This window comes from Vombatus ursinus, unplaced genomic scaffold (assembly GCF_900497805.2).
Source record: "Vombatus ursinus unplaced genomic scaffold, bare-nosed wombat genome assembly UNPS02014768.1, whole genome shotgun sequence".
In the NCBI taxonomy this organism is placed as follows: Eukaryota; Metazoa; Chordata; class Mammalia; order Diprotodontia; family Vombatidae; genus Vombatus; species Vombatus ursinus.
In genome coordinates, this window is record NW_020954546.1 from 21,321,674 (window position 1) to 21,342,930 (window position 21,257).

The 21,257-nt window shown below is 39.8% G+C and overlaps 1 protein-coding gene across 3 annotated transcripts in view; it reads right to left on the reverse strand.

Annotated features, from left to right (window-relative positions):
* The window catches only part of ULK2 (unc-51 like autophagy activating kinase 2), a 79,472-nt gene that overhangs the window by 40,339 nt on the left and 17,876 nt on the right, over positions 1-21,257 (reverse strand). For all 3 annotated transcript variants that reach the window (XM_027861846.1, XM_027861847.1, XM_027861848.1), the window contains 10 exons: positions 17,379-17,411; positions 17,030-17,066; positions 14,282-14,455; positions 12,545-12,618; positions 11,245-11,346; positions 6,454-6,512; positions 5,950-6,032; positions 3,733-3,780; positions 3,288-3,376; positions 24-195 (listed from right to left, as the gene is read on the reverse strand). In XM_027861846.1, the coding sequence (XP_027717647.1) occupies positions 24-195; positions 3,288-3,376; positions 3,733-3,780; positions 5,950-6,032; positions 6,454-6,512; positions 11,245-11,346; positions 12,545-12,618; positions 14,282-14,455; positions 17,030-17,066; positions 17,379-17,411 (871 nt within the window). The remainder of the gene's footprint in view (positions 1-23; positions 196-3,287; positions 3,377-3,732; positions 3,781-5,949; positions 6,033-6,453; positions 6,513-11,244; positions 11,347-12,544; positions 12,619-14,281; positions 14,456-17,029; positions 17,067-17,378; positions 17,412-21,257) is intronic.

Genomic DNA, 21,257 nt, shown 5'->3' on the forward strand with positions numbered 1-21,257 from the left:
GTACAAATAGAAAGAATACTCACATGAGTGATCTGATGAAATGTTATGTGGAACCAAAACAAAGTCATCGGTGTCACATGAAGAGTTCTTACTACTAGTACTGGCAGAATCTTTAGACACCTGTAGGTAGTTAGGAGGACCCAAGGGTGGGGAAGATAAGTTGTCTTCCTGAATGTGCTGCATATCTGGAAGGGACTGAAGATGACAAAATTAAAAACCAGCCCAATGACTAAATTCAAGCAATAGCAAACAATAAAACTATGAATATTCTAAACCTTTACACAAAAAAGAGGCCAAAGCAAAATTTTAACACAAATAAGATTTCACAAGTTCCTATTTTAAAAGTTTTCCATTTAGAAAGAAAAAAATGCCTGTACATCCTACTTGAAGGTTTCTAAAAATACAATGACCAAGCTGGGCCCCACAGAAAAGATATGAAATGGGACCTCCTCCAATTTTTTGTGGAGGTGAGGAAACATGAGTGTGGAACACTGCTGAGAATGTTAGACTTTTCAAGGTGCTGGCTAGTTTCACTGAACTGGTTTTTTTCTTTTCTTTATTATAAGGTACAGCAAAGGGGGTTGGAAGGGCAGGAAAAGGATATACTGGGAAATACAGGTGATGGGGAGAAAAAACTATACATATTTTAAAGTTGCTGGGGCATCTTCAGAAAATTTTATGTAGTTTGTAGGAAGCAGCCAAAGATTTTAAACTTATGACATTTCAGAGAATTGTTTCACCATAAAAGAACTAAACTAAAAGAAACATTCAGAATGACAATGTTTCTATATATAAAAATGAAGAAATGGAAATTCATAACCTTGGATTGTTTCAAAGACTGGGCAGAGTACAAGGAACAAGGGTGTTTAAAATTTCAAGTTTCATCCATAATATCAGAATCAAAGCTTTGGAAAACCTTTCCAGTTTTGTTTTGTATGGGAGAGTAAAGAGAAGTTTGGAAATAATGCCCAGCAAGAGATCCCAAAGTAATGCAGGCCAGGTTCCACGTTGCAATTAGGCCCAAGCTGGGGTCTTTACCTGATCCGAGGATCCCAACTCTAATGGACAGTTTGTAATCTACTAACTTTCTGGATCAAACAAAAGTTTCCTCAAACAATCAGTTTTAGTAACTTGTTTACTGCCCAAGTTGCCGATTACTACTCAGCTAATTTTACGAGGTAAAAATACTGGAGTCATTCTAACTACCTTCCAGGCTAAGATGAGACTGTAGATTATCATTGATCGGTCGTGCACTACAGACACAACTTATACCTGGCCAACCTCCCCAAGGGCTGCAGCATCTTTCCTACTAGCCCAATCCACACATAATGGAAATTTCTATGTTAAAAGCTTTACACAGTCATTTGACCTTGCACAGATCCTTGAGTCCCTCAAAAACTGGAACCTATCACTATACAAAACCTAAGCTGCTCGTTTCCTAGCATCTCGAGGGCCCTCTAAGAGGCCCCTTTCCCAAAGAATTTCTAAGCCTTGTAGGGAGTGATATGGTTGGGCCTGTGCTTTAGGAAGGTTATTTTGGCAGCCATGTCGAGGATGAAGAGTAGAGGACAGAAAATGGGAGCAGGAAGACCAACCAGCAGGCTCTCATCATGATCCAAGCAAGAAGCAAGAAGAGTCTGAACTAGGACAGCAGTTGTATGAGAGAAGGGACCAGTGCTAGAGACTGGGGAAATGGAAGTGGCACTCCTGGGTAACTGCCTGCATACAGGGAGGACAGAGCTGAAGGAAAATTTTAAGGATAAGCCAAGAGTGTTGGAAGAATGGCCACACATCCAACAGAAATAGGGAAGTCTGGGAGGGGTGAGGGCTGGGAAGACAATGAATTTGATTGCAAAACATCACCCACCATCCCATTTCTTTTTTCTCCTCTAACTTCAGACACTAGTGCTTAATACTTTCTGACAGAGAGAGGTTTCTCACCCAAAGTTATCAAGCATCTTGGCTACTATTGGGCAGTCACAGAGGAAATTCATCACAATTATATTAACCGGTGTTCAGATAAAGTTCTCCCCACTGCCAGTCTCTCTCTTTTTTTTTTTTTTTTGCCTTTTTTTGATGAGGCAATTGGGGTTAAGTGACTTGCCCAGGATCACACAGCTAGTGTCATGTGTCTGAGATTGGATTTGAACTCATGTCCTCCTGACTCCAAGGCCAGAGCTCTATCCAATGCGCCCCCTAGCTGCCCCACCAGTCTCTTTTTTTATTCCACTTAGTCATACCCCAAAAACTGCGATAAATGAACTGTTTTCTTGCACCTCTCTGCTGATACTCTTGTCTCCTTCAAACCAAATGCAGTCTACCTGCTCAAACAAAACCAGTCCCTCCATCCTCATACTCCCTCCCCTCCTTCAGATTCTCTCCCAAACCATGCCCCACCACTGACCCTCTTGATCTAACAGCACCCCATCTCCCACTTGGTTTCCCTTTCTGCTCCCTGTTTACTGGGCTCCTTTGTGACCTTGGCATGTACCCCCCCACCTCATATCTAGCCACGCCACACTGAAATAGGACCTCACTCCCCAGCCAGCTCTTTGTATCCCAGCATGGATAGGAATACGTTTTTTTTTTTTACCCCAAAAATTCAGAAGGGTCAAGGTTTGGCACAACTACTGCTGTGGGCCTTGTGGTTCTCCTGAAGGATGATGGGGAACACAGAAGGAAGAGGCACTGCACTGGTTGCAGAAGCGGGTCACATATTTTCTTCAGCACTACGCCACCCCTGTAAGCCCTAGTCTGCTGGGGCTGCAAGTTTTTGGGAAAGTCCCCTGCTGGAGCAGAACCCTCTGCCTCTCTTTCCAGCTTGAGTTTGGCAAAAAAGACTAAAAGCCAAGACCCAGATAATGCTGATCCAGGGTAGAGCCAGAGTCCTTGAGACACAGAGGATTCTGAAAAATCAAAGGATGACCATGATTGCAGCAGTATGAAAGAAAGCACCAGGCTGGGGAGAAAGGAATAGGGGCAGGTAGGAATAGGTTAAGGAGCCAGAGCGGCTAGAAATCCTAAGACAGGAAAGAGGATTTGGTCAGGATATTTGAGCGATAACAGCCATGAAAATGGAGATGACTCAAAGTTGCAGAACAAGGGACACAAGTTTAGGCAGAAGCAATTTCATGGGGACCAGCAAATGTAAGGATGTCGGCTCAAAGACTGTTCTGGAACCACTAAGAACACTGTATAACACAGATGGAATAGATCTTACAGATAGACAACAGTCACACGTGTCTCCAGACTCTATAAAATTAACTGAAAGGTAAACCAGAACTCACTGGCGGAGAAGCAAAGCGGCAAGACGGAGAGCTCCCACAAGAACTGCCAGAAACTGAACCAGCGTAGATGGGCACCGGCACCGGGCAGGCTGGAGGAGAGAACAGAGGAGACAGGTCACTCATTTCCAAATTCAGGATCTGAATTCTCCAACAGAAAAACTCTGCAAACTCTTCCGACATAGTGCCGCACTTGTTTCTCAAAAAGTGAAATTCATTTAGAATAGCCTAAATTTTTCAATTCCCCAAGCAAAAAAAATTCAATTGGAGTAGAAGGGGAAGAGAAAGAAAACCCTCTACTAAAAAACCTTAACTTCTATTACAGGCAGAAGAATCACTTCTGGCTCCTAAAGGGAAGTTTCAGCAAGATTATTGTGAGCACATGAGTTTCCCTTGGGTGAATCACTCCCAAGCAGCATCATCCTATTGAATAAGTGCAGCTACTTACATTTTTTAACTGGAACTTGTTCAAGAAAAGGATGACTAAAAAATGTTTCTGTAAGACAAAAAAACAGAGTTTTCTCAGACAAGCCCATAAGCATAGTCCCATAAAGCAGGTAAGCTGTAAGATTCCTAATACTTTGGAACTTACAAAGTGTACAAGTTGCTTCCAATTCCTTCAGGTATGACAGTTTTATTTTTCTAACCAAAAATCTTAAAATCTTTTTTTTTCCTATCACAAAATTTTTAGTTCTAAGATCCCTTGAACACATAATTTTTCTTCTGTCCATTTTCAAAACACTCTTGTTCCTATGGTAATCTTGTGGAAGACCTTAAGTTAGAGATATTAAACTATCATTGCTGTTTTTCACTGTCTAAATGAAAAGGGAATCTGGCAGCTGAATTCTACAATATATTCTCTTCTGTTCCAAGCTGGGTTGTTTTTGCAGCTGGTTTCACAATTGAAGCAATTATTAATTCTCCTTAATTCTCTTCATCCAGTTTACTGGTTTATAGTTTTAATAACAAAAACATTTGCATTTATTAGAGTTGCCATGCATACATGGTAGCAACCATTGAGTACCTGAGAATACATCCAAAATAAAAATCTCTTAATTATTAAACTGAGATAATTCCCTGTGTAATAAAGCCCTTTTTATACCTCTTACAAGACTTATTGCCTTCTACCTTGCATGACCTTCTTCCCTTATCCTCCCCTGCATGTCCATTTACACATTCATCTCTTATACTTTTCACTACCCTCACAGCATCTAGCTAGCAGTGAAAACAATATAGACTTTAATACAGATAATATAGACTTTTAAGACAAAAAAAGGAACTGCAAGCTGAAATCAGATATTCACAATATTTACTACTTAACAAAAAAGTCTTTCAGTCCTTTGCTTCAGGGGCAGGTAGGGTTTGGACAGGATATGTAATTTCACTGTGTGGTAGATAATTAATAACTGAGGAAACAATCTGAGCTATACAATTTATTAGCAAAACAGGCATAATAAACAGGTCAATGGACTCCCTAGTCAGTCCAAAGACCCTGAATACAGAGTAAGACAGATTTTTATGTATTAAAAACAATTAACTGAAAGACCAATTAAAAGAAAACAATTAATCAGGATTAAAAATTAGGTAATCTGATTTCTAATTGGAGGGAAGATTAAGGACTTTGCAAGTTGGGTGTGGGGAACAAACAAGTCCCTGAAATCAGAAAGTGAGCTGTCCCACTCCCCGCTACAAGTGTCTGTTCAATCAAAGGAACATGGAAACAATAACTGATTGACCAACATAGAGCCAGTTTTCAGATAAGACATATGGGTTGCTTTAGATGTTGAATTGTAAGAAAACTCCTTGAATCTATCTTCGGATCTGGCATAACCTAGGCCCTTAGTTAAGGATCTCTGAGCAACAGGTAGGGGCAGTCCAGCTTCCCAGTCACACAGAGCGAGCTTCAAACAATGCAATAAGGTTATCTCACAGTTTCCATAATTGAATAAACTTTCCCACAAGCCAAAAACTGGACTAGACCCATAACTGAATAGAAAGAGAACTGATCTAGCTCCAGAACTGAGTGATAAGATGGAGTCCTCTGCCACAAACGGCAGAGGACAGTGTTTCTCAAACTGTGCTACACAAGGAACTCTGAAACTTTCTAAGTTGTTTTTTTTTTAATACACCACATTAATAGGCATTAAAAATAATAATTAGAGGATTTTACTACAAGGGTTCTGCCAAAGTTTTATTTAAACTGTGGAGAGGCTTGAGAACTCCTGGTATAAGGAATTCCCAGGAAAGAAGTCCCCTCTGGTGCTGCAGGTTAGTATCTATTCTGTATCTGGTTGGCTTAGAAAGTTGCTGGGCCCCTGGAAGTTCTACACCTCTCACAGAGGCACAGGGTTCATGAGTGTTGGAGATGAGGCTGAAACCCAGATTTTCCTACCTCCCTATCCACCCCCCAGGCTCCTTCTCCACATAGCTTCATTATGATGCTTGAATCAGTTACACAAATTTTGCTCAATTGTTTTTCTTTGTTATCTGGGAGAATTCTATGGGGAAAGGGGGATTATTGGGAAGCAACTGTCATAACAAAAAGCATCCATAAAATAATTTCTAAAACTTCACTAGAAAATACATTGGACATTATGAATATGGACCCTGACTTAGTTACTTCATTCTGAACCTTAGAAAGCTTAAAGAAATGTACATTACGCACCAAAGTCCATTCTGTCCTTCTGATTTCTCTGAAGCAAACCCAAGAGAAGATTAGCCAAATATGGTGATGTTTCTCTGGGGATACTATGAGAAAGGGGGGAAAAAAGATATCAATTGAGTATACTGGTTAATTGTAGGTGGGGAAAGGCCTCACTGGTAACAAAGAAGTTGAAAGAGTCTGGGGGGTTTGGGGCTGGGTGGGGAGAGGATTATTAGTTGTGTCAGACATGTTGAATTCAAGGTAGCTACAGGGCACCCAGTTTGAAATGTCCAAAAGGCAGTCAGTAACGTGGGACCAGAGCTCAGAAGACAGACAAAGGCTTAAATCTGGAAATCATCTGAATAGATACGATACTCACAACCCATGAAAACCGATAAACTAAATTTCTTAAGCAAATGAAATTATGAGTCCAAACTGCAGTACTTAAAATTAATCTGAAAATATGCAGTGAAAATAAAATTCTCAATTTTCAGATATTTAAAACCTTCAGTTTAACATACATACCTAGGAATCAAACTTCTGTTCTTTTCATAAAACATCCTCAAGTCTTGGGGACTATTGGCCTATAGGAAAAAAGGGAGGGGAAAAAGGAAATAGTTATGTCAGTCTCTTCATCAGACAAAAGGCTTAAAATGCTTTTCTACATCTTGCGATCAATACTAATCTTACTACAGAGGCTGCACAGTCTTCGTGATAACAGATGGTCCCACTGCACACAAGCTTCCTTGCAGGACCCCTGCTGGATCATGACCACATCCCAATCTTTCCTTTGCCTTGGCCCACTAATTTCACCGAGATGATCCCCTCTTCAGGTAGTGGGTAAGGAATAAATGTTGGTAACAATTAAGAGGATTTAGTCTCTGCCTCCAATTTAGACTGCCATCAGAAAAACTGGGCAAAATGATCATCTGCCCAAAGAAATATATTACATGAACAATTCAGAATCAAGATTATGACAGTCATACTTAAAAAATATTTCTGAGGGGCAGCTAGGTGGTACAATGTGCACCAGCCCTGAAGTCAGGAGGACCCGAGTTCAAATCCGGCCTCCAACCAAACACTTGACACTTACTAGCTGTGTGACCCTGGGCAAGTCACTTAACCCCAATTGCCTAAAAATTAAAAAATTTTAAAAAAAAAAAAGTATTTCTGAGCATTCTCTAGTAGGACTTTAAATGGGAACAGGTAGAAATCAGAACAATTTCCTACTTACACTTAATGCCTGACCAAATCCAACCCACTTCATATTCAGTCTCTTCCAGGGATTAACGAATGTGGACAATTAAATTTACATTTACTACCTAGGAAACCAACCTAAGCCACCTCTTGGCCTAGTACCTGGTCAAAAGTACAAATAAAGTAGGTACTGCTACCTCTACTTCTCAGCACCTAGCTACACTCCAACCTCAGGTGAATGTCAGCTCTGATCAAATCCCGCTTTTTAGAGATGTGCAACAATTTAAAAATTTTTTTTAATTAATTTATTTTTAGTTTTCAACATTCACTTCCATAACCTTTTGAGTTTTAAATTTTCTAGCCCTCCTTCCCAAGATGGCATGCAATCTGATATAGACTACCCATATACATTCATATTAAACATATTTTCACATTAGTCATACTATAAAGAAAAATTAGAACCAATGGGAGAAAGAAGAAACAAAAACAGAACCAAAAAAAACAGCAGTCTGCTTCGATCTGCATTCAGTCTCCATAGTTCTTTCTCTGCAGGTGGACAGCATTTTCCATCATAAGTCTTTTAGAGTTATCTCAGATCCTTGCATTACTGAGAAAAGCTAAGTACATCAAAGTCAGTCATTGCACAATGCTGCTGTTACTGTGTACAATGTTCTCCTGGTTCTGCTCACTTCACTCAGCATCAGACCATACAAGTCTTTCCAGGTTTTTCTGAAGTCTGCCTGCTCGTCATTTCTTATAGCACAATGGTATTCCATCACATTCATGTACTACAACTTGTTCAGGCATTCCCAAATTGATGGGCATCCCCTCAATTTCCAATTCTTTGCCACCACAAAAAGAGCTGCTATAAATAAATACTTATACATGTGGGTCCTTTTCCCATTTTTATGATCTCTTTGGGATACACAGATCTAGAAGTGGTATTGCTGTATTAAAGGATATGCACTATTTTATAGCCCTTCGGGCATAGTTCCAAATTGCTCTCCAGAATGGTTGGATCAGTTCACAACTCCACCAATAATGCATTAGTGTTCCAATTTTCCCCACATCTTCTCCATCACTTATCATTTTCCTGTTCTGTCATGTAACAAATAACTTTTTAAAAGAATATTTTGACATACAAAGCAGAACACAAAAGAAGGCCTACATACAGAACTGCAAACCTCAAACTGGTTCTTTCAAAAGATAAATAACATATTTCACACATTATTCCTGGCCAGCTATGGGGAAGCTTCAAAATGTTTCAATGGCCCTCCTCTCCTCCAAATTCTCCCAATCAAAAGCCGAAAGAAAAAAAAAATCTTTTCAACTAATAAATAATCAAAACAAATGCACAAAGTGGCCATGTTGGAAAATGTGTCTCTTTCTACACTGTAAGTCCATCACCTCTCTGTCAGGATCTAGGTAACATCACGTGTCATCAAAGATCCCTCTGAAAACACGGTTGGTCATTACATTGTTCAGAGTTGCCAGTTCTTTCCAAAATGCTTTTCTTTGCAGTGTGTTGTCTTGGTGTAAGCTTTCCTCCTGGTTCTGTTTGCTTCATTTTGTGTTAGTTCATACCACCCAGGATACTCTGAAATTCCTTCATCATTTCTATTACACTCATACATCATGATTTCGTCAGCCATTCCCCAATTTATAGGCACCCCTCCCCTGTAGCCTTCAGATTCTAGTTCTGTGCTTTTCTTTTTCCCCTTTTTAATTTCCCTTTCAAGCACAGGAATATTCTTTTGCTTGTGACTATTATTAATTCCCAGTATTATCCTACCCTCAACTCCACCCCTTCCTATTTTTACTTGTTTCTCTATTGCACTGATGTATTTCTACACCAAACTGTGTGTTCCGATGTCCTTTCAGATAGAGGTGTGGTTCACGTGAGGCTCCCTCCCCCACGTTTGTATATTCTTCTTACTCATTTCAACACCAAGAAGTACCAAGTCCCCCCCTCTTTGTGGGTTCTTTCCTTCACTCTCCCTTCTCTTTTCCCTCCTGAAGCCGTCAGAACAAAACCAATCCCCACCCCAGGCACTGCTTCTCTTATCCGGGGCCCTTAACCCAGGAGCCAAGAAGGTTCTGAGGGAACACTGGTTTCTGCTCCCCCCATCAGAAGATCAGCCTGACATCCTTTAGAACCCTTTCCAGTCACTCCAATTACCAAAGTTCCTACTCAGCTCTGGCTTCTTCATGAGAAAGGCATCAAAGTCTTCCATTCCATTTAAAGGTCCATGATGTCTCCTCTATGATCATACTCTGCTTTGCAGGGCAAGTGACTCCACTTGGTCATAAGCTTCTCTCTTCTGCCTTCAGCTCAATACTTTATTCCAAGGTCTCTCATTTATGATAGAAGCTGCCAGGCCTTGGTTCCTTACTACTTCCTGGATGGTTGCAACAATTTTTCTTTGCCACAGAAGCTCCAGATTTTATAATTATGATGTTCCTGATACTTTTCCTTTGGAGGTTTCTTTCAGGAGGTGATCAGTAGATTCTATCTTTACTAATTCTAATAGATCAGGGAAGTTTTCACTTATGAATCTTGAAATACAGTGTCCAGACTTTTTCTTTTAATCATGGTTTTAGGGAGTCCAATAAACCTTAAATTACCTCTCCTTGACCTGTTACCTGTTTTCCATATCAGATCTCACATGTCCTTCTATTTTTTTGCCATCTTTTGATTTTGTTCTAATATTTCTTGTCTCACAGAGTTACTGATTTCTCTTTGTTCTATTCTAGTTTTCAGAGAGTCTATTACTTGCATAGAGTTCACCACTTTTTCTTCTATGCCCTATGCTCTCCTTCTAATTCTTTCTTCTTTGCTTCAATTTTTAAATCTCTTGCTTCATTTCTGGGTCACATAGTACTTGTGAAAAATCCATGTTTCCTTGAGTCTATTTACAGCTATTAAAAATTAATCTCTCCTTTTGAGTATCTTTAGATCTACAATAATTTTAATGCTAATTGGTCTCTTCTCTGGTTTACTCCAACTTCAGTTCTTGAATTGGAGCTTTGTGCCTGGGCAAGGCTCAGCCCCCTGCAGCACTGTTGGGTGGGGTAGTCATCCCTGTCTAGTCTAGCCCTGGATCACCTGGGTACTTGCACTTTCCTCCACCTCCCAGATTAGATCCCCCTACATCTTTTGAGGTGGAGAGTGTTACATCTTCAGGATCTTCTATGATGCATTAGGTCTGGATGCTGGGGGCTCTGGAGTCCCTGGGTACTTGAATTCTCCAGGTATGAACACTACCATCCTAGACACCATGGCCAGGGCTTCCAAGTTCTCCAACTCCAAGTTTTCTCTATCTCTGGACACAGTCCTCCATGAACTTGTTTTTGGTTGTGTCTGACTTCCTAACCCCATTTGGGGTTTTCTTGGCAAAGATACTGGAGTGGTTTGCCATTTCCTTTTACAGCTTATTTTACAGATGAGGAAACTGAGGTAAACAGGGTTAAATGACTTGCCCAGGATCATACAGCTAGTCTGAGGTGGGATCTGAACTCTTGTCTTCCTGACTCCAGGCCTAGTTCTCTATCTGCTGTGCCACCTAATGTCTCTGGACTGTCTCTATTTGCACAAGGGGACTGCCAGCTTATCTGCCTGTGCTGATGGATCCCGCTCCTGGTGCCTCCAGACTTCAGGTTGACAGATGTTTTGTGCCCTTTGGGAACAGAAGTCATACACTTGTTATTTCTCACTGGGTTTCTTAACAAGTATTCGGTACAGTGAAAATGTCAAATTTTTGCTGAAGGAGAGATGTAGGAGCTGGTCACTCTGCCTCCACTCATGCAGTCATCTTGTCTGGGCATCCTGGACCCTTCCTTGTAACTCTAGTCTAAGAGATATGCTGGCTTGGTTTGTGAAGAGCCCAGCAGGAAGGGGCAGGAGGAAGGGCAGGAGAAGGTTCTGATGGGGTGCACATCGTTTCTGCCCACTCAGCAGGAAGCAGGAGTCAGAACTAACCTGGCTCCTCCTCCTAACCTCTCTGAGTCAGGGAACACTGCAACCTTCAGGACAGAAGGAAGAAAGCTTAGGAACAAGATGGGAGGACGGACCACAGCAGAAGGACAACCCAGAGTCAAGCATTAGAGAACCTGTGCTACCTGAAAAGGGGGCTTTCCAACCAGGCACTGATAGATCACAGTTCCTATGCTCCACAAGTCAGCCTTGGCATCATAGTGTTGAGACATAATCACTTCAGGAGCCTAGATGGGACAGAAAGATCCAGAAGGCACGGCATTACAGGGACGGTATGTATTTCCCCTCCCCATCACCACCGAAATTACAAAAATGATAACACTTTCTAAGGATGCCATCAAGAACTGCCTATCCTTTTGTGAATTTTCTGTTTATTTTCCCTGGAAAACTTCAAATTCAGCAGAGGTCAAGATGTCTGTCCTTATGGCATAGCTGGTTTATAGTTAGAAAATTTGAACTAATTATTTAAATTATCTTCAGTAAAATAGAGTTAGGAAGGTAAAATTGTCCCAAAAAGAAAACAAGTTTTGTTATCACACTAAATATAAATTACTCTTGAATTATCCAGTTTTGAACCAATCAAATTCTGGGTCCCCTTCATCAGCACAAGTAGCCAGATGGCTGCCAGGTTGCAATTCACCATGACAGAGCTGATCAAGAGGAACATTAAGTTCCTTTCACAGGTCTGGGAAGCTTGAAATTGTAAAAGAAGAGTGACGTAGGGTAGGGTACAGTATACCATGGATCCTACCACAGGATCTTGGAACCCAGTTCTCTGGGTTACGCTGTAAATCAGGTCTCCCAGTGTGGCACCAGAGGGCTTCCACCCAAGAGAGAAGTCTTGGACTCTAGGAGTGCCTTGAAGTCCAAGCTTATCTTCCACATCTGAAGTAGATACATTTTTTAACTGCCTCTGTGACCAACGTTCTAATATTATCCACAAATAAAAAGATGCTACGTGGAAAGAACACCGGGAGAGGGAGAAGAAAAACCTGTTCTGATGTTGAGAAAGTGCTCCAAGGTGCTAAAAAATCCTTTGTTTTGTTCTCTAAAGGTATTTTTAGGCACAGCATCAGCCATACCTTAGATCGTGTCTTAACCCCTTCATGAAGCTTTCATCTCAGAAAACTGGGGAGATCACTTTCTAGGGCAACATTTTTCTGCTGACTCCCATTATAAAGGTTTGCTTTATAGGAATTCACTTTACAACCAACTTTGCTGGAAGGCATTTATTTACTGAAGCGAGAAATACCCACAGAGCACTACTAGATAGGCTCTAGTAGGATGAATGTAACAATACAGACTATTATAAAATCAGATGCATAATCTTTATAATCACATCCTTTCTGAAAAGCGCAAGCATTTATTTCTAGCTCATATTACCTAAGATCTACAGTTCTAAAGAGACAAGGCTACAAGACTCACCATATACATAGGAGATCCGCACAGGGTGGCAGCCATCATGTTACTGTGCAGATAACGAGCAAAACCAAAGTCCGCTATTTCAAGAAATTAAAGGAAAATGATAAATATTTTTCACATTTACCAAAAATCTGTGTTTCCCAACCCAAACTCTAACAGGCAAAATATATAAATTCTCTACTTCTGACATCTCTACCATCTACATAGGGTCTGAAAGCTGGGAAAATATTGTAATGGGAGGGTAGAAGGGAAGGAGGGGAACAAGGAGTCAGATTTTTAAATATGTAAGTTTATTAAATAAAAAGTCTAGACCAGTAAGACATAGAGAAGGTCTGGCAGTTAGAGTTTACCAACATGGACCTTTTCGAATTTTTAGGAAAACAAAAACAAGTTGGCAAAAAACACCTCACTGAAAAGGGTTGGTTGATAAGAGGCCTATCACTGAGGAGAACAAAATTCACTCCTTACATCAACAAACCAAGAAATAGCATCAGCAGCAGTTGCACAAATGTGGCTCTGCCAACCATACTTGGCACTGAGGAAAAGAAAAACTACAAATCATTCACTTAAAATGCCACATGCCACGTTTCTTGTTAAAATGTCATCAACATTTGTTAGGAGATTCTCACTTTTTATTTTTTCCAGAATCCAAATGTAACTGGGCAAGATAAGAAATTCTGCAGACTGCTGACGATTCCAATCACCAATAGGAATGCAGTCTCCTGCTTCACAACTAATCACTTCCAGCATGACTAAGTACTCCAGAAACACCTCATGTCTACCTCATGATTGTACCTGTTACATCAAGGACTCTAAAAATCTAGTCACCCGCCAAATAGAGGGACTGGGCCAGATAGAATGAAGGGGCCTTCTGGTTCTATCCTCCTGGGATCGCTGCAATCAAATTAACCTGCCTCGAGACAAGGAGTTGTCTGGATGGGCACCCAGAGAAGGCGAGACGTTCGGCTCTGCTGCCATGCGCCCGACATTTAGAGCCTGAGCCTTTGGGTCCTGGGTGCCCAGCAGCAGGGGGAAGAGGAGGCAATCTTCATGCAGCACCTTCATGTTTGCCAAGGAATTGGCACACTTTATCTCTTTTGGTTCTTTTCACAACCCTGAGACCCAAGTAGTTTTAGTTATTACCACTTTGTTTACAAATAAAGAAACTGAGGTTAAGGGGCAGCTAGGTGGCGCAGTGGATAGAGCTCCAGCCTTGGAATCAGGAGGACTTGAGTTCAAATGCGGCCTCAGACACTTGACACTTACTAGCTGTGTGACCCTGGGCAAGTCACTTAACCCCTACTGCCTCACCAAAAAAAAAAAAAGAAAGAAAGAAAGAAAGAAAGAAACTGAGGTTAAGAGATAGAACTGACTAGCCCACACTCAGACAACGAATAAACATCAGAGGCAAGATCTGAACCCACGTCTCTCCTGACTCCCAGATGTAGTCCTTTCACCCCTACTCCTCACCGCTTTTTAAAGCAGAACGTTGGCTCCCTGAGGGAAAAACTGCCCCTTTTATATTTCTATCCCAAGGGCCCGGAAAAGTGCCTGATACCTAAGAGGAGCTTAATAAATGCCTGGTTAAGATTTCAAAACAACACAAACTTTAGCGTGTGTTCAAAGCTGATTAAAATCATTGAATATTAATTTTCAAAAAAGTTCATTTAAAAAAAAAACAAAAACAAAAACAAAAACCAAAAAAAAGGATCATTTCTTCAAGAAAATATTTTCATTTACCTATTTTGATCCGAATGCCACTGACACTTGATTTTCTGCGACTGGCGTAAGACAGTAAGATGTTCTGGGGCTTAAGATCCCTGTGAATGATTCCTTTACTATGTAGAATTCGCATGGCAGCTGCAATCTGATGCAGAAACACTCTGATGGTGTCTTCACTGAGAGTTCCTTTAGCTGTTAGGAAAGCAGTTACATAAATATTTGTACATATTTACACATACAAAGCCAAAACACCATCTGCATACACCCATAACTCAATTATCAGTGGTAATAAGGGGAAAGGATGATGTAGCACAGCCACAGATGCTAATTTCATTCAGTGGATTCGTAGCATACTCCTCCAAAGAAATGTTGTCAACTAGTAAGGTCAGCCGGGTCAAGTCTTCGTTTCTTGTTTTAACCACCCACCTCCGGTGAAGAGGGTGGGAGGCGGGGAGGAGATATGATCAAGGGGGTTAAACAAAAGGCCTGGATAATCATCCAAACAGAACTGACTTATTGCAAGATAAACCTTATTATATGTGTATATTAAGCATATTCAAATATATTTGTATTTTATAGCCAAGTGAATGTTGTCTTGACATTTCTAATTAAAGCTGAATTATATTTTAAAGACAAATTACAGACACTGACCACACCAAGGAAAAAAAATTCCATTCCAGAATAACTAGACATTTTTAAATAAATAGTGTTTTTATGTTAGTTCACCCACAAGTGTTCCTACATGGAAAGCAAAGTGTGGCCTAAAGGACCAAACCAAGGAAGAACACCACCATGGACTTTATATGAGCCAGGAGATATCTGGGCTTTTCCCCAAATGTAAACCGGAGGTTTTCAGGAACCAGCCGTTAAAATTTCAGAGTGAGCATTTACACCTCAGTATTCAGCAATCACTACATATCAAGACTCATTTAATCTTTTGTTGATTGTCTAGACTTAAGAAAATATTAATAATGCAAATTAAACTACGCATGTGCATATATTTTTCCCCCCTGGAGAGCCTGCTTATTAAACATTTACCAGTGCATCCTAGCACCACTCTAAAAATACCACCTGAACTCGTCAGAAAGCTCAGAGAATGAAGTCAATCAGCAGCCTGGAGGCTGATAATCATAATAATAATTGGCATTTATATAGCACTCCCTCATACTCATCTCTCATCTAAGCCTCTCAACACCCCCGCCCCCATCCATGTCTTCAGGTCTAAGCCTGCCCCACTGGTGGGCAAGTTCCCTGAGAGATTTGTCTGTGCTGTCTCTGTGTCCCAGTGCTTAGCACAGGGCTGGGCACATAGTAGGCACTTAATAAACGCTTGCTGATTAATACTTTATTAAGTAGAGTCTGCCAGTCAAGATCTTGGGGGGCTAACAGAGCTATGCATCAAAGAGGCTGCTGAGTGCTTACTAGCAACATCTACAGACACCTGTCTGAAGCCATTCACCAAGAATCTGTGAAAAATGAGGGAACCCAGGAGCCGAAGCACTAAGGACACGACCGAGGAAGCAGAGCAGAGAGCAGGGATGGGGATAATCTCACAGCGGGGTGCTCAGGTGCTGGGTGTCAGAGGAAGCAAGGATTCTCTGAATCAGAGGCAGTGCCAAGTAGGAATGACCTAATGAGACTCTCCCAAGAAAGTAAGGCATGGGAATTCAGGGTGCAGTGGAGAAAGGTATGATAAGAGTCAGGATCACCAAGGCAGAGAAACCTGCAGATCTGGACAGAAGCATGTCCTGCACCCTCGTGACCGGGTCAGTTGGCAGCGTGGGCAGGAACCAAGATGGAGAGCCAGAGGCCCACTGGAGCTACTCCAGTCTTGGGGTGAGGGGAGCTATTGAGAATCTCTTTTAACTGATTATTCTTGCAAACTAGATCCCTAACTTCAACCATTCCTGCTCAGCTGGAGTACAGATGCTATCAGAAAGGGGGAGGGAGAGGGTGCCCTAAGAACACCTTCTCCTGCTCTCCTCACAGCTCTGTCCATTCTGTCCAACCCTCTGGTTGGGTTTTAATGGATGCTGGAGAAGAGAATGGTCTCTGTGGCCTCTCCGGCGTGCACATGCACAAGATTTCTAGCAAAGTCTCAGTACTTTTTAACTTTTATGTCAAGCAAGAACGTTATTAATACATCTCTATACACTTAGGTATCTGTGCCCCCGCATGCCACTCCCCTCCCCAATCCATGGCAGTCTGGCCCCTTAGACCTCATGTCACTTTGCCATCACTAACACAACAATGCAACTTTCTGTGAGCATTCCCTGTGGGGATATCTTATCACCCTCTTGCCCTCTGAAGGCCAGGGGCTATGTTTCATCTAAAATCTACCTCCTCTTCCTCAACATGAAGCACAATATTCTGAACCCAGAAGGTATTTAATGTTTGTTGAATGAATCTGTAAAATGTTTTAATTTTATAAAGTGCTTTTACATCAATAACTTCTTTAGTAAATTCTTCTGTCTCTGAAAGTTTTTGCTAATGGCCGCAACAGGTCATTTCTGAGAAAGGGGAAAATGCAACTTAATTTTTCTACCTCTCCCGTAGAGAACGTTACTAAGCATTACTGAAACATATTCCTATGGAGTCTATAAACACTACCAAATATAAACACATATAGACACATTTATAAATCCAAAGTCACAGCCTTGCAAAGAACAAAATCACAAGTTGTTGCTATTAATTTTTTTTTTAAAAAAGCAGGTAAATGTGAAAAAACAGTTGAATATTTATTTATCACAAGCAAAATAAAATTACCTTGTAAATAATCTGCCAAGTCTCCACCATTGCAATACTGATTTTTAAAAAGAGAAAAAGGTAGTTAAAATCAAGGATGTTTATTCAATGGTTATTCAAATCCATTACCAGGTACTAATTTTTAAATGGACTTTCATCTTGTAAAATGTAATAAATATCATCTGAAACATATCCATTCTGAGAACTACAGTAACAAAAATTCAAATATTACTTATGACAATTTAACTATGCTGTATTGAATATACTGGCTCCAATTTTCAAAATTATATTATTTGCAAGCATATTCTCAAGGTACTTATCAAATAAATTTCAAATCCAATTAAGCAGACATTTATAGACTACTACCTACCTCCATCACCAGAAAAACAGAGTTGGGCAATTCCTAAAATAAAACACAATAAACCTGATTTAGATAGATGATCAAAAGCCAAAGCCTAAAGAAATCATGACTATTGTTTTCAAAATAAATTTCAGAAATTGCTTAAAGGTTTTAAAATCTTTATTTTATGCTAATAATAAACACCAACTCTAGACTAAAGGGTGAATGCTATACTAATATGAAATACTAAATGCCACCAGTAAAGTTATAAGCATCTCAAAGTTCAATCAAATTGCTCCTGCTTTAATCACAAAAAGAAGAACCAATTTTATATACTGAGAGCAATAAAGTTAAGATTCATTTTATCACTAGCCTAAACAAAATTCAAAATGGAGAGCAAAAAAAAGTAGTGTTAAGATTCTCTTCAATCACAATTTCCCAATGGTTAAGTGGTCATAAGATAAGAACATTTCTCAACATTTCTCAAAGGAAGAATTGCAAAGTATTTACAACCACATGAAAGAATGCTCAAAACACTAGTAAGAGAAATGCAAATTAAAACAATCCTGAGGTTTCCCCTCACACCTTGCAAAGGGGAAAAGATGATAATTGGCCACGTTGCAGGTGCTACAGGGAGACAAACATGTTGGTACATTTGGGGTGGGGGAGCCTGTGAATCAGCACAACCAATTTGGAAAGCAATTCGGAATTATGCAAATGAAGGGACTGAAATACATACTCTTTAACCCAGAAATTCCATCTACTAAGCTTATAGCCCAAAGAGTTCATTGATTAAAAAGGAAGTCCTCATAGACAACAGAATATACAACAACCTTATCTGTGGTGTCAAAAAAATTAAAACAAATTTGACGCTCACTGATGGGGGGAATATCAAAAAAAACTGTGGTACATGAATGTAATGGGGAAATATCTAAACAAATGTGGTACATGAATGTAATCGAGCATTACTGGGCTATAAGACACAACAAACATGATGAATAGGAATGCTTCCAGAGAAGCATGAAAAGATTTACATGGTCTGATACGGAGTAATCAAGCAGAACCAAGAAAACAATACATATAATGAATATAATAATGTATATGGAAAGAACCATAAAATATTCAAAAGTGAATGTTACAAAATTATAAACAAGCTTGGCCTCAAAGAGATATGAGAAGACACTTCTCATTCACCCCTTATTCCTCTGCAGAGGTGAGAGGGCCACAGATACACAACATTTGCATATATTCTCATACATTTTTGTTTTGCTGGTTTTTCTCTTTTCTTCCTTTTTTTTTATTTTCTTCTAAAAAATGCTGTTATATGGAATGGCTCCCTGGAAGGAGGAAGGGAAGGGAAACTGGGGTAAATTTTGGTAATGTTAAAAAATAAATAAAACATACCAATACAGTTTCAAAAAAAATCAACATGTATATATGAAATCTATTTCATTTTTTGTGATGTTAAAAAAAAATTCTCCTGCATCAGCTACCCACAGGAATGCAATCTTTAGAGAGTTCTGCTCTTCACAAAAAGTTGTTCCATTTCAAATCAATTCCAAACTTCTATGAATTTAGGTCCAAGAAATTGCCTAGATAAATTTAATATCACTAAATATCCTGTGAATTCTCTAATATTTAATCCAGGATTCTTAGGAGCTCTGAAAGGTGTCATAGAAAATATTATAAGAACAAAATGACTTTGGGCACCATTTGATTTGGACAACCTGACAACAATCTCTTCAAGTTCAACCTGCTACAGATCTGGGTTAAATCGGTTCAAAACCTGAGTAGCTGACTTCTGGCCGTTTTCATTTTATTCAATACTATGAATGACACTTTTAGGATGACTCAACTAGACCTTATATTTAAGCTATGAATGATGCAATTTGGCATGTCCTCCAAGGAATTCTTGGCTTCATCATAATCCTAAACTTAAATTTAAGACGCTCCGTGGTAACAGACGTGGTGGGAGGGTAAGTAACGACTTCCGTCTGTGGAGTACGCAGTAAAGCAAACAAGCAAGATGAAGCTGTTTGTAGCTTTTTGGCGACAGTTCTAAGTATGAAGAGGTTACATCCTGTCAAACTGTATAGTAAGTATTACACTGTCTTCACATAACATTTTACATGCTTTATTACTCAGAAAACCAAACTCTTTCCCCCCCCCCAAAAAAGACCAAACCAAAACCAAAAAAAACCCCAATATTCTGACCATAGGCAAGAGCTCAAGCTGTCAAATGCACAAAACATAAAATAAGCAGAAGGCAAAAAGAATTCTCCCTTAGGCTCTACAATGCATCTCTCCCAGATGACACTCTGATCCTACTGAATACAAACAAGGACCTCACAGACCACACTTGAAAGAAAGGGTGCCAGGACAAAGTTTACAAGTCATGCAAGTTTTGACCATCGAGATTTGCTTCTAATTATCACACTTTACACCAGAAATAGATTTCTACAAAAATTAATGATCTATGTTAAGAAAAGATACATATAAAAATGAAATGGCTGACTATGGCAGAAGTTTCCATTTGCTGGAACTTCTGAAGTGGTTTGTTTGGTTTTTTTTAGGTCTTTCAAGTACTAAACCTATCATTTGCCAAAACAGTAGGCACAAAACTCCCAATCTGACAGCAATAAGTCACTATTTCTTAAAGTATTATAAATACCATGTATTTCTTAAGACAACTTTTCTATTAGTACTTTCTTTTAGCTTACATAAAATATATCCAAGTATTTCACAATTGATAACAGGCTTGGACAATTCTAAATTCAATCACTTGATTTTGGAAGTCCCCTAAAATACTTCAGAATTATCCACAAATCCTGGACCTCTCTAAACCTCATCTTCATGGTGGAAGAATAAAATTTCACTCAATTAAGTTCCTGTTTCAAAGCTAGACAGAGGGAGAAGGACATAAGTCAATGTACACGGTTAGGAACATAACAAGAGACAGACTGGACCCACCACAATAATTCCTAACAACTTAAAATAATTTGTGACCACTTATGGAAACCAAATGAGTTATTTGCCAGTGGTCATCCTGACACAACAATTCTCTTCTCCACCTCGACCTTAGCCCAATTCAAATATAGAACCAAGAGGAGAATTAAAGTCCACAAGCATTAAGTGGCAACTCTAGATAGTAGGAGCATAAAAATTATAAATTGTCTCTGACTTCAAGGATCTTAAAACACAAAGGAGGGGCAGCTAGGTGGCGCAGTGCATAGAGCTCCAGTCTTGGAATCAGGAGGACTTGAGTTCAAATTCAGCCTCACTCACTTGACACTTACTAGCTGTGTGACCCTGGGCAAGTCACTTAACCCCAACTGCCTCACCAAAAAGCAGAAATCAAAACAAAAAAAGGGGGGGGGAATAGGACCATGGATAGTAGAAAATAGAGAAAACACACACATACAAATAAGTGAGAATATCACAAGTGCCTAGGAGAGGTCAGGCACACATCAAAGCAAATGGGAGGGAGGGATCACTATTTACTGGGGAAGAGAGAAGAGAGAGGAAGGCTTTATCTAGGAGATGGCACCCAGGTTATGTCTTTGAAGAAAAGGTTTTAAAAGAGATGTGGAAGGACTCTGTTTCAAGCATATGAACAGTATGCAAAAATAGGAGGAGGCAGAAGAGGCTAAGACTAAATACTGGGGAAGGATAAATGGTCTAATTTAGCCAAAACATAACATAATGTGAAAAGAACTAGTGGGAAATAAAGTTGTAGATTAAATTGGTGCCAGTACATAATAGATAAATGGTCGAAAGATAAAAGAATTTTTTATTTTTTTAAATGGTTTTTCATTCTTCATCAGTTTCTTTTTAGCATATTTTTAAAAATGTTAGTTCCAAATTCTCTCCCTCCCTCCAGCCCCTCTCTCACCCACTGAGAAGGCAAAG